This window comes from Silene latifolia, chromosome Y, assembly GCF_048544455.1.
Source record: "Silene latifolia isolate original U9 population chromosome Y, ASM4854445v1, whole genome shotgun sequence".
Taxonomy (NCBI): Eukaryota; Viridiplantae; Streptophyta; class Magnoliopsida; order Caryophyllales; family Caryophyllaceae; genus Silene; species Silene latifolia.
The window spans coordinates 192,917,946-192,932,064 of record NC_133538.1 but is presented as its reverse complement, the minus strand read 5'-3'; the positions used below and the strand labels follow the sequence as shown (position 1 = coordinate 192,932,064).

Here is a 14,119-nt window from a genome sequence, read left to right as displayed (position 1 = left end):
ATGAGGTGAGGGGTTGTTTGGGTTTGGGTTTGTCTAAAAAAAAGAATGATATGGAGTAAGTATAATAGATTGACTCAGTATGCTAGTGAAAATAATTTGGGGCGGGGGAATTGTTTTCATTTTGCGCCCAAATTGAGGATTATATGGACATGGGTTGTAATTTAATCCGATGTCCATTATAATGGACATGGGTTGAAAATAACAACCGATGTCCATATAATATAATTACATCAGACTTTTATAAAAATCCGATGTGCAAACTTATTACATCTGTTTTTTCAAAAATCCGATGTCCATCCACTGATGTCCTTGATGAATTCTGTAGTAGTGTTTAATATACCTAATGCTCATACTTTTTCGTAGTTTGATAATATAACCGATATTACTTAATTTTGTGTTTTTTGATATTTTGTGCCTCACCGCTATATTTGAGATAGCATGGTATGAATCACCGTAAAGGAATGCAGGGTCAATTAGTCAGCACTTAGCACTTAGCACTTAGCACTTTGTCGTGTTTTATCAAGACCGAAGCATAAAAGGCTATGAGCAAAGGTGAAATCATCATTCTTATTTGTAGAAGATGCTATCAAAATCAAAGAGTTCACTATATTTCACTATATTAAACTTAGCTTCTCCATGCCATTTATTTATTAGTCAATTTTATTATTTTATGTGAAAAATTTATTATTTATTTATTTTTATTTTTCGAGCGATGTTAGGGTTTCCAATTTTTATCAAAATCGAAGCATAAAAGGTTATATGAGTTTTACTTTGACTATATTCTTTATCGACGACTACTACAATAATTTGGGAGAATGGGAGATAGTAGAATATGATGTATTTTAATGAAAAAACACTATATATATGATGTCTATTTATTGGAGCAATATTCTGAGAATATTGTGATCTTATTTGATTAGCACATAGTTAGCATATAGTTAGCATATTCCATATTGTTAGCACTAATTTAGCTTTGTATCCATATTTGTAGCATGTATTCTAGGCTAGCAATATCTTTCTGGTTGTATATATTGCCTACTCCTCATTGAGAAATACACAAATCATTAAACTCTCATTTACATTTGTCCTATTCTTTATGGTATCAGTTAGGTTTCGACTTCACGAACCCTAATCAATGACAGGCACTGTTCTTTCCGCTTCCTCTCAGCCGCATATCACCAAACCCGAATACGCTTTTTCCAATTCCGATGGAGTTTCCGCCAAAATTACTCATGTAATTCTCAAAGGTTCTAATTACACGGAATGGTCAAAAGAATTTCGTAATGGTTTGGGGGCAAAGAGAAAGCTTGGTTTTATTGATGGTTCCTTCAAGATGTCGTCGGATGATTCCGAGGACTTGAACGATTGGGTCACGGCCAATTGCACGGTCATAGCATGGATTTTCAATACGGTTGATCCCACAATTCGGTCATCTATCTCATATCGAGATACGGCTACCGAGTTATGGGAAGACATTCGTACTCGCTTTTCTCGTGGCAATGGCATTAAGATTTACCATTTGGAGTCGGAAATTTCCGATTGCAAACAACAGGCCGAGGAGACTGTCATGGACTTCTATGGTCGAATTAAGAAACTTTGGGATGATGTCAACGATTACGATGCTCTTCCCACTTGTGTTTGCTCCGGTTGCAAGTGCAACATCACTGTCACGTTGCGCAATCGTCGAGAAACGCAGCAGACTCGTCAATTTTTGATGGGTCTCCTTCTTGTGTATGGGACGGCATGGTCAAGCATTTTAGGAACGACTCCTCTGCCATCCTTGGACTCGGTGTATTCTCGGATCATGCAGGAGGAGGAAGTTAAGACGGTTACAAAGGATCGTTCATCTGCCATGGCTTTCGCTGTTCAAGGTGGTGGTCACGGTTACGGTTCGAAACAGGGGAAACCACGAAGCAAGTGTTGTTCTCACTGTAATAAACCGGGTCACTCCGAACCTAATTGCTGGGAGAAGTATGGGTATCCTGACGGACGAGAACCTCGACGTAATGCTACCTCCGGTGCAGGCAGCAGTTCCTCCACAAGTACCACCAATGCGGTATTTGGTGAATCAACCGTTGATGCAAATCACATCCGTCTTCAGGGTAAGAATGCTGTCTCTTGGTTGATTGATACAGGTGCTTCGACCCATGTCTGTGGGACTTTGTCTCTCCTTGATAACTGTGTTTCTATCATGCCTCTTGCTGTCGGACTTCCGAATGGTGCTCGTTTGAAGGCTACTCATCGAGGCCATGCGAGAATAAATAAGGATCTCGTGTTGTCTGATGTTCTTTTTGTTCCGGGTTTTACGTGCAACTTACTGTCCATATCTCAGTTGCTACGTTCCCAAAAATTAATTGTCAACTTCACTAATTCTTCTTGTGTTATTCAGGACCCTATCTTGAAGACGAGGATTGGTGAGGGTGATCTTATAGACGGACTTTACCATTTGTCGATGGAGCATCCAAAACGTGTTAATGCAATTGAAGCGGCTGGGAATGTCGGACTTTGGCACAAACGGTTAGGTCATCCATCTTTTAAGGCAATGGAGTGTCTTCCGTCTATTGGAAATTTAAAGCATTATTTGGATAATAATAAATTTTGTGATGTTTGTTTTCGGGCTAAGCAAACTCGTTCTGTTTTTCCGTTAAGTTCTAGTCATGCAACACAATTATTTGAACTTTTACATTGTGATGTTTGAGGTCCTTATGACTCGAGTCAATCTTGTGGGTCACGATATTTTCTTTCTCTTGTCGATGATCATTCTCGTAGTGTATGGGTTTTCTTGTTCAAAACGAAAGATGAAGTTCCACGAATTATGAGAGACTTTCTCGCTTTAATTTTGCGGCAATTTAACTCATCTATTAAACGATTAAGAAGTGATAATGGGACGGAGTTCAAACCGTTAATTCCTTATTTTCATGAGCAAGGCATCATTTTCGAAACCTCTATGGTGAAAACCCCTCAACAAAATGCGAGAGTTGAACGAAAGCATAGGCACTTACTTAATGTTGCTCGGGCCTTGCGATTTCAGAGTTCGTTACCCACTTATTTTTGGGGCGAGTGTGTTTTGACAGCTGCCCATTTTATAAATAGAACACCGACTCGTATTTTACATGGAAAAACACCATTTGAAATCCTTTTTAGTAAGCCAGCAAACCTTGATTTACTACGGGTTTTTGGGTGTTTAGCTTACGCAAAGAATTTGAGTCCTGCTCACAAATTTGATAGCCGTAGTAGGAAGTGTGTTTTCCTCGGATATCCGTTTGGTAAAAAGGGTTGGACTTTGTTTGATTTGGAGTCGGGTACTTACTTCCATTCTAGAGATGTGAGTTTTATTGAGGATGTTTTTCCTTATTCACAATCCATCGAGGTTGGGTCGAATGGTATGCATGATGTTCCAAACGATCCTGTTGACGACGAAATTATTGTGCCCATTGCTGACCCTGTTTCTAGTGGTAACGAGTCACGCATCGAGGCTGGTTCTAGTAATGCTGGACCTGACATGTCGGGTTCTGCTCCAAACAATGGTACCGCAATTCCGGATAGTGGTTCTGAGAGGGACACTTCTGCTCCTAGCGAAGAGGTCGAGCATGATAAAGGTTCTGAAACAAATATTGAGGGCGGTTCACTTGCTTCGTCAATAGAGCCACTTGGGCGCGGAAAGCGCGAGAAAATTCCGAATCAAAATTACAAGGATTTCGTGAAATGGGATAGCATTAACACGTCTTTGGATGCGTCACCCTCAACCGCCAATTCCGTCTCAGGTAGTAGCTATCCTTTATCACACTTTGTGAATTATGATAAATTCTCGCAACCACACCGTCATTTTCTTGCAGCAATTACTCGTGATATTGAGCCAAAGTCGTTTAAAGAGGACATGGGCGATGCTCGATGGCGAAAAGCAATGTCCGAAGAAATAGTTGCTCTTGAATCCAACAAAACATGGACGATCAGTGATTTGCCGTCCGGAAAGGTTGCAATTGGTTGTATGTGGGTGTTTAAAATTAAACACAAGTCTGATGGTTCCGTTGAACGTTATAAGGCACGACTCGTGGTACTCGGTAATCATCAAGAAGTCGGTGTTGATTTTAAAGAGACATTCGCTCCAACGGTTAAAATGGTTACTGTTCGCACCTTTTTAGCCGTAGCCACTATTAAAAAATGGGAATTACATCAAATGGATGTGCATAATGCTTTTATTCACGGTGACTTAGTAGAAGAAGTATATATGCGCATGCCGCCTGGATTTAGTAAAGGGTTCGAAGGTAAAGTTTGTCGATTTCGCAAGTCTTTGTACGGGCTCCGTCAAGCTCCACGATGTTGGTACGCTAAACTTGCTACAGCTTTATCCGCTTACGGTTTTATTATGAGCGCTTCCGATAATTCTCTGTTTACTTTTCGCAAAAATAACATTGAAATGCATATACTTGTTTATGTGGACGATTTGGTCATCGCTGGGAACGATTCTCGTGCTATAGCTATCTTTAAATCTTACTTAAGCAAGTGCTTTTATATGAAGGATTTAGGGAAGTTAAAGTACTTTTTGGGTTTAGAAGTTGCCCATAGTTCAAAGGGTTTATTTCTTTGTCAACGTAAATATACCCTTGACATATTATCCGAGACGGGTCTGCTCGGTTGTAAACCTGCTAGTATTCCCATGGATGAAAAGCACCAGCTTGCCCTTGCCAAGGATGCACCTCTCGACGATGGTACACGTTATCGCAGGTTGGTGGGTAAATTAATTTACCTTTGTCTTACTCGTCCTGATATTAGCTATTCGGTTCATATTTTGTCACAATTCATGCAAAAACCGACGGCTATTCAATGGGACGCTGCACTAAGGGTCGTCCGTTATTTGAAAAATAATCCGGGTCAAGGGATTCTCTTTCGTCCTTCCTCGGTTCTTCAGCTCGAAGCATATTGTGATGCTGCTTATGGTTCTTGTCCAATCACGCGTCGGTCCATTACTGCTTATTTCGTTTGTTTGGGTGGTTCTCCTATTTCTTGGAAAACGAAAAAGCAAGCTACCGTTGCCTTATCTTCTTCCGGTTTGCCGTATAGGGCTATGACCGCTGCTACATGTGAAATATTATGGTTGAAAGGGTTGCTTGAAGGCATTGGAATTAGTTTTCGAGATCCTGTTCGGTTACATTGCGATAATGAGAGTGCTATGCATATTGCTAACAATCCGGTCTTTCATGAAAGAACGAAACATATCGAGATTGATTGTCACTTCATTCGTACTCATATTCAAAACGGTGTTGTGTCACCTTGCTACGTCCATACTCACGCCCAATTAGCTGATATACTTACTAAGGCTTTGGAACGACCGCAGTTCACGATTTTACTCGACAAGTTGGGCATTTCCGACTCCCATGCTCCAACTTGAGGGGGGGTATTGGAGCAATATTCTGAGAATATTGTGATCTTATTTGATTAGCACATAGTTAGCATATAGTTAGCATATTCCATATTGTTAGCACTAATTTAGCTTTGTATCCATATTTGTAGCATGTATTCTAGGCTAGCAATATCTTTCTGGTTGTATATATTGCCTACTCCTCATTGAGAAATACACAAATCATTAAACTCTCATTTACGTTTGTCATATTCTTTACTATTTGTGTGTATATATGATTCCACATTACAATCCAACCATATATTCTCTTACCTCCAAATTGGTGATTGCATGCATTACAGTTACTACAATTGATGAACAAACAGCTCTTACTTTTACGTACTGCCATGTATCTTTTCTTTAAAGTGGCATATTTCGTGCTTGAAAAAACACTATATATTGCATAGTCCATATTAATCACTACTTTGTACGAGTATTTTTTTACACAGTCTTAAAATTGTAGCCATGTTATTCTTTTTCATACATTGCAAGTCCTTGCATGGAGTGAGAACCTCTCCATGCCATTCACTCCGTATTAATCAAATTCATGTTATGTCAATGTTTAATATTTATTTTCTTCTTTAATTTCGTTGTTTGTGATATTTTTTTATTTACTCGCAACGCTTATTATAAAAAGAGCTCTATTCGATTAACTCGATAAGGAAAGAGGGAAGATATGACTGAATATAAGGGAGTATATTTTTGTAAATATAAGTCAAAGGCTTAACTCGAAATTGCAAAATATCATATATAAGAAAACGAATGGAGTAGGAATACAACAACAAAAAAAAGCTTAGATTTTAGTAATTCATATAGTCAACTTTTATTAACTAATCAGACAATATATTATCCAGCAAATTATTTCAAACTTGAACAAAAAAAATTAATATTTCAAGCAATATTAGAGAGTTCCACTTTTTAAATATCGTGAGAGGTCTCATATTACAAAAAAAAGCAATTTAAGCAACATTAGACGGTACAGACTTTAATAAAATGCAAATTTATTATTTCAAGTTGTTTAAATAAAAAAGACAATTAAAATTATACTATTTACACTAGAAGAATTTTAGGTAATTCACTTTAATATTTTGCAATTACTATATCACAATATTATTTTTATTGACTGGCTTAATATTTCTAGGCCCGTGCATCTATGGTCCTTTTCGATGGGCAAAAAATGGATATATTACCTCATGCGCTTTGATTTTTAAAAGACAAGAAATTAAACCTCAAGTTAAAGAGTTTTCTATATTTAAGAGGGAGGGGTTGAGCCTAAGACTAAAGAGTATTCTATTCATGTTTAGTAGATAATCAATCTACGTTTACTAAGAGAATACAAAAACTTATATTGCATGCCCGAGTACAAATCCACGGAAAAAATATTAGTGAAGTTTGAATTAAGTCTTTACTTGAGTGAGTCTTAATATTTGTAGTATTTTTTTTAATGTAATTTAATAATCGTTCATAGAACATAATATTACAAGTGGCCCGTGCATCGCACGGGCATTAAATCTAGTATATATATACTTAAAAGAGGAATTTTTGAAGCGATTTTATTGGCTATTGTTTTGGAACGATTTTATTGGCTATTACTTTTGTTTAATAAATTATATAAAAATAAAAAATATACATTAAAACTTAAACTACTTAAATGCTAAAATATTAAAATTGTAAATGCTTATATTATTATTTTTAATAACTTGAAATACAAATAAATTATTTTAAATACAACTTTGCAAGAAATCTAATATGTCAAATCTGTCGACTAAGGAAATATAATCTGAAAAACATGTACTATATCACAAGTACTACAAGATACGAAGCTAGATCAAAAGTCTGAAAATTTTTCCGAGCGATAATATTGGCTCTCACTTTTGCATATTATCTACCGAAATAAAATAATGAAAAAATAGAGGCTAAAAATTTAGCATAAGCTAATTAAATTATAAATTTTAAAATATATTACTATTAAAAAACTATTTATTTATGATGAAAATTATCAGGACTAACTAATTCTTGACCTATAACTTTTGTTAACGTATAGCAGGTTTCTACACAAACTAAACTTTTATCTAGGTTTTTCTATATTTTGAAGCTGAAGAATTGATACGTTGGCAATTTGTTGATGGCCTTTTCCCACTGATTATAACTATAAAACATATAATATAGTATTTTTATAAAATTTAAATAACATATCCCGCGCCCTAAATTTCATAAGATGTCGTGTCACGTGTCCATGTTCGTTTTAGCTCTACCTAGGATACTACTCATACTTTGCTTTCATGTACATATGAATAAATGAACGATTATTCATGTGTGTATGCTTTAAAGAAATTGACATCGCACTTCACATGTATAACAAATCTGGACACAAAGCGACTACCAATCAATTTGCATAATTTTTATCCTGTTCATATTCCCTAACATTGTACGGAGTACTATACTAAATTTTCGAGCATTTCTATTTCATGTTCGAGTGATATGTGCGTCTAATTTTCATGAAAATCATTATGGTGAAAGATTACTCCCTATGTGATCTACTTATAAGCGATAATGATAGATAAAACTTTTTTTTAATCTGATATATTGGAGTTACGTTTGACTATTTGAGGAAGATTTATCACGTTATTAACATAATGTATCAATCAATCAATAAGTAAATGGACATAGAGTAGGAGACTGATTATTGCTGAGTAATACGGCTTATAATCAATAAGCTAATGGACTTATATCAGGACACAAACTGCCAACTAATGCAAAAGATGCAATTCTAAGTATAAATATTACATTCATTTTCCCTATCTTTCCCAAAGCCTAAGTAATAATATACTTAGATTTCATGTCCTAAAATAATGTCATCTTACTATAAATAATTAGTCGTTTGTTGTTAAACAAAACATAAGAAATTCAGATTATTTGAAAATTCCAAAATGATGTTTTGTTTTGTTGGAGAAAATTGCATTAACTAAAAACTTTTTAAAAAAACGTCAGAATAAACTGCATACAAGACGGATATATTCGTATATAGCTAAAGACGGGTCAAATAGTTTGAAAGTGGTGACATTTTTTGCCCCACCACTAGGGATGGCAGTGGGTCGGGGACCCGACCCAGACCCTGAGGGTCGGACCCTAATGGGTCGGGTATGGGTCTCATTTTTTCAGACCCAATGGGTATGGGTCGGGTATGGGTCTTAAGAAAATATTTCGGGTCCGGGTCTGGGTCTAAGTTATGAGACCCATACCCGACCCTTAGACCCTTTATTAAAGAAAAAAAAATCAAAATTACAACTTTTCTCAATTCATACTTTGGCATTTAGAAAACCCAACTAAAGTCTCTTTCTCTTCCCTCATCCCATAAAGTGATAAAACCCAACCAAACTCTTCTGACAATACCACCACTCCACCACTGACACAAGAAAACCACCACCACAGCACTTGATCGCGACTGACAACCACCTCTCTAATAGCCGGCGACCGACAACCACCATTAACGGCAGATTAATAAACTCATAATGTTAAAGTAGTATGAATTTTTTTGGGTTTTTCTATATAGTACCCTCGTGTTATCCAAAATTCTACATGGTACCCCTGCATTTTAAAAATCATCAATGGTACCCCTAAGTTTTATTAGTAATTCTCAGCCGTACCCTTTTAAATTTTTCCGTCACCTTGGCTCCGTTAAGTGGGTATGTGGCATGCTGATGTGGCTTTTTATTAACACGAATTTGCATTATGCCTTGTTATTCTTCTCATCATCCCCAACCTCCCTTAATCACCATTAAATTAGATATGAACATCACTCCTACCTGAGCAAAACCCAAATTCATTTTCACATTCACCATCATCATTCTTTTTCACAAACTAATTTCACCCTCATTGTCGCCATTGCTTTCTTCAATTTCTTAATTGAACTTTTGTTTTCTCAATAAATTATGATATACATTTGCCACAACCACCAAATATCTACAAATTCAGCTTCACACAACCTCCAATTCATCCCAGAATCCCCTCTCCATCGTAAAAGCGCACAATCACACCTCATATTCCGCTAACTCTCTAAGCCCCTAACCACCATTGTAGTAGTTCTTCTGCCTTTTTTCAACTCACGGCCACCGTCCTGATATCAATTCATCCAGTATCGACGACCCATAAAGCTTACATATTCAATTAGATCTATTGATTTTGATATTGGGCATGTCCGTAGTAGGGGTTGAATTGAATAAGCAATCTTGCATGACTGTCGCGAAGAAAGTCATGATTTAAGGTGATGGTGGTGACATTATAGGAAGGAGCCATAGTTTGATTTGGTGCGTATTTTTTATGGTTGGTTGATTGAAGTGGAGATCTTTAGACTTTATGGATCCATATTACTGTGTGTTTAGTGCCATGTCAAGAAGAAAATGAAGCCACATCAACACTTAGCATGCCACATACCCAGTTAACGGAGCAAGGTGACGGAAAAATTTAAAAGGGTCACGGCTGAGAATTACAAATAAAACTTAGGGGTACCATTGATGATTTTTAAAATGCAGGGGCACCACGTAGAATTTCGGATAACACGAGGGTACTATATAGAAAAACCCAATTTTTTTTTTTAATATTATAGACCCCATAGCTGTTAATCTTGTTACTAAAGTGGCTGAAACTCGGATCCGCGGGTAGACCCAGACCCTACTCTTACCCATAGGGTCCGGGTATGGGTCCTCAAATTTTAGACCCTCGCGGGTCTGGGTCGGGTACGGGTCCAAAGGGAAAATCTCGGGTCGGGTCCGGGTCTAGGCGGACCCTACCCAGACCCTACCCATTGCCATCCCTACCCACCACCCCACTTGTTGCTTGTCCTATTAGGAATGTGGTATTGTATTTGGTCCGTCTTTAGTTATAGAAGGATATGTACCGTCTATAATGAGATTTTGTGTAAAATAAATATTACGGAATGCTCGTAGTATTCATGAAGCAGTTAATGTATTATACAACCGGTTGTATATACAACTTAGTCAATGTAATTGAGCGGCGTTACAAAGTTGTCGAGCTCTATTAACAAAATTATCGAGCTAGGGTACAAAGTTATTGAGCTTAACAGAATAATTATTAAGCTCAATAACTTCGCAAAATAGCTCAATAATTTGTAAAATTGCTCAGCAACTTTGTGTAAGAGCTCAACAACTTTGAGGCGGTTGTATAGTGCTGTTATACAACTGGTTGTAGGATAGTATTTGTGTTCATGAAGTACCTAATATATATTGCTAAAAATATTTTGAGACGGTAGATGTATAGAAAAAACACTTATTTATTAAGAGTAATGATAAATACATAGTTGTATTTAAGAACTAAATTACTTCTCCAAATGAAATTAAATTAGGAATTTATGACACAATTATGCGTAAATTGATGTCATTAATGTTTGATTTAAGTTTTTCTTTCCTTTTTTTGGTACCTTAAATACAGCCCTTAGAGTTGTATTTATCATTTTCCATTTATTAATAGCAATATAAATAAATGATTTTCTTGCGCAAAAGAACTGTCTTTCATCGTCTTCATTTGCTTATTTGCTATTTCAAGATCACAGTTATATTTTCATAGCACATTTATTTACACAAATATTATTAACTTATTTATTATTTATATAAATAATATTGAAAGATAAAAAATAAAGCATACTAACTGTATGGCAACACGTCTAAAGAAGCGCACACATGAACAACTTTCTATTTCTAACCAAATTCTCATACAATTGATCATTTTTACTATGAGAACTCATTCCGATGGTTATGACCCGATTTGACCCGAACTTGAATTGTCCCTACTCAATATATTCGGTCTGCAAACTGATTATTATCAGTAAATAATATGATAATAATTGACCTAAACCTGAAATAACCTAACCTTGCCCGAGCTCTTATAACCTCAAAGTATCATGACCCAAAATGACCCAACCCGAACCCAACCTGATTGACCCATTTGCTGGTCTAATGGATGGTAGAGGAAAAGTAGTTTTGTTATTATGATTTATGACTTTAAAATACATTTTTTTTAGTGAGGGTATTATATACTCTTGTATTTTTATCGAAATCCGTTGAGTAAGAAATTTAATGTGTGTCCATCTCTTTTTATTTATATTTCACTTTACATGTAATAATACACCAATCTTTGGAGTGAGGATGTTATTTACCACAACAAACCCTATGATTATTGTTAGTTAGACATTTTTGCTGCCATTGATATAGATTTCTTGATTGCGATCCGCATTAGACGCTTGCTTCTGCAATAACAAAGTAAGGAGCATAAATAAAATTGAACCAAAACGTAAAACAAACAAACATCGGTGATCGATCAGTAATAACATAAGATAAAAGAAAGGAGAATTATGATTATTAAATTCAAAATAAAATAATCTAAAAATTGCATAAAATAAAATCAAAGGGAACCTATATCATCTTCAAAATTACGTATATCATGCTCAATAATGTCATGCACATTGGCGAAAATAGTTAGCAAATATATACATATTATTACCTTTTTTATACGTGGAAGCCTATGAGTAATATAGAACGGTAACTTACGATTACCTTGAACTGATAATTTTAATTAGAAAAGTCACCTGCATCAACAAAAAAAAAAGGAAAATTATCATCAGATTCAAGTTAACATAAGCTTAAAATAAAAGAACATTATAATATGATTCAAAATAACAAAATCTAAAATTACATAAATAACAAATTTATATATATAAAATCATAAGCATAAAAATCATAAACATGACCATAAGCATACAAATAATATAAACGTTACTCAAGAGGTTCAAGCGTGGGATTGTATCAAGGAGTTTGCCTATATATACTCACTGAAGTTATGTGGTGGATTGTTCCAAGAAGTATAATCAAATATTATCTTAACTATAATTAAATCTCAATCGAATTATTTTAAGTGAGTTAATTATCTTAAAATAAAAACAGTGTTACGTAAAAGTTGGACTCTCTCACGGTGCCTGAAAAAAACCTCTTTTATATATATACTAGATTTAATGCCCGTGTGATACACGGGCCTATTTTTAATATCGTCTTATTTAAATTTTCTTAAGGCCGGCAATAAATTATATCATGGAGAAAAAGAAGAATTTAGGTGGGTTTGCTTTAAATTGGGATGTAGTTAAATAGTTAAATACGGGGTACTAAATTATTTCTTTCATGTAGAAATGTGATAATCTACAATATAGTCAGATACAAAATTATAGAGTAATATTAATAGAGAGTAATATTAGTAATATACAATTGAAAGCGTGATAATCTAATAAAAACGTATGTTACTTCCATTGTTTCCATGTCCTAGTTTCATACAAACACAATTTCAATCTTTATCTTTTTTTTTTTTTTGACAACAATAAACTGATTATATTAAAAAAAAACTACATCGTCTATCCAGTAGCTAAACGAACAGACCAGAAAGGGTAAATTCTAAAGAGGTGGCGAATTTCATGAAATGAATTTCGCACACCTATTGGTACTGGCTGTAACTTTGCCAGAACAGAAGATAATTTTCGACATGAAATGACAAAAGAGACAGAGGTAAAGCCCGCCAATCGGGCACGTCGCATTGCAGACAGTAGAGCTCTTGTCGATGCCACTAGTGCAGACGAAGCTCTGATATAGACCCGATCAGATTCTCCCGTAAGTGAGTCCGAAATTGAGGCGTGATAGCACTTATTCGAACTCGAATGACCGACCAGCACATATATGCAAATAGTGTCAGAGGTAATGGTGCTTGGGACGATCGCTAGGTGCGGAGATGGTACTAGCGAAGTAAAACCCGTTAAGGTGCACCAAGTTTCTGGAAATTTTTGATGTGAAGTGAAGAGGTGATCGGTAAGCTGGCAAATTCGCAGAGGATCCACGGGAGAGTGGTTATAAACTACAGAGTTCCGGACAGTCCAAATTGCTTGCAAGACACAACCAAAGTAAAGGAGAGGATTGTAAGAACCTGATGACTGGCGATGGAAAAAGGATATCAAATCGGCCAACCATCTAGAAAAGGGTATCCCAGCATTTGCTTGCGTGTTAATACCAAGAGCAGAAGATTGCCATACATGCCGGGTAATAGTGCAAGATCGGAAAAGATGATCTGTAGATTCCTCAGAAGAGCCGCACAACGGACAAACTAAATCAAGGGGCACCCCACGTTCATTCAATTTAGTTTTGGTTGGCACGATATTATGGGCAAGTCGCCAAAAAAGCAGAGAAAATTTGGTTGAACCTGGGATTTTCCATATGCTCGACCATGGGAACTTAGGCATCAAAGATAAAGATGAAGCGAAAGATCTATGCCAAAGGTATAAGTAGCCCGTCTTGATAGAGTAGCTACCATCTTCCGTATACTTCCAGTAGAGGTAATCATCAATATCCGTAAGTGGAGGTTCCATTTCTATAATTAACTTGGCCGTAGAAGAGTCAAACTTGCGGAAGATAGCCACGGTGTTCCAGTCACCAGAGGGAAGCAACAAATCAGCTAAAGAACAAGGAGATTCCGTTGCATTTCTCTCACGTCTAACCGGAATAGAACCTTGCACCCAACGACTATCAAACAAATTTATCTTTCTACCATTTCCAATCTTCCAATCTTTATCTTGTCACAAATAATATTCTACTTTAATCAAATATACGTTGTTTTTAGTTACGGTACTTTTAGTAAAATTAGAATTGTAATATATTTTGCTGCTTCATGTGT

At 35.9% G+C, this 14,119-nt stretch overlaps 2 protein-coding genes across 2 annotated transcripts; one reads left to right on the top strand and one right to left on the bottom strand.

Moving 5' to 3' along the window:
* Window positions 1-1,054: 1,054 nt before the first annotated feature.
* Window positions 1,055-2,736, top strand: LOC141626662 (uncharacterized). The gene is made up of 2 exons (XM_074440364.1): window positions 1,055-2,102; window positions 2,390-2,736. Exons 1-2 carry the CDS (start codon window positions 1,136-1,138, stop codon window positions 2,416-2,418), a joined length of 996 nt encoding a protein of 331 aa, XP_074296465.1. The 5' UTR covers window positions 1,055-1,135; the 3' UTR covers window positions 2,419-2,736.
* Window positions 2,737-12,812: 10,076 nt separating this feature from the next.
* Window positions 12,813-13,814, bottom strand: LOC141629704 (uncharacterized). The gene has a single exon (XM_074442673.1). The coding sequence runs from the start codon at window positions 13,812-13,814 to the stop codon at window positions 12,813-12,815; it is 1,002 nt and encodes a 333-aa protein (XP_074298774.1).
* Window positions 13,815-14,119: the final 305 nt, after the last annotated feature.

Excerpts from the sequence above, each read along its gene's own strand:
- LOC141626662 (XM_074440364.1), top strand. The coding sequence starts at position 1,136 with ATGACAGGCACTGTTCTTTCCGCTTCCTCTCAGCCGCATATCACCAAA. Across the intron at positions 2,103-2,389 it reads AAATCACATCCGTCTTCAGG|GACCCTATCTTGAAGACGAG; the intron begins GTAAGAATGCTG and ends TGTGTTATTCAG.
- LOC141629704 (XM_074442673.1), bottom strand. The coding sequence starts at position 13,814 with ATGGAACCTCCACTTACGGATATTGATGATTACCTCTACTGGAAGTAT.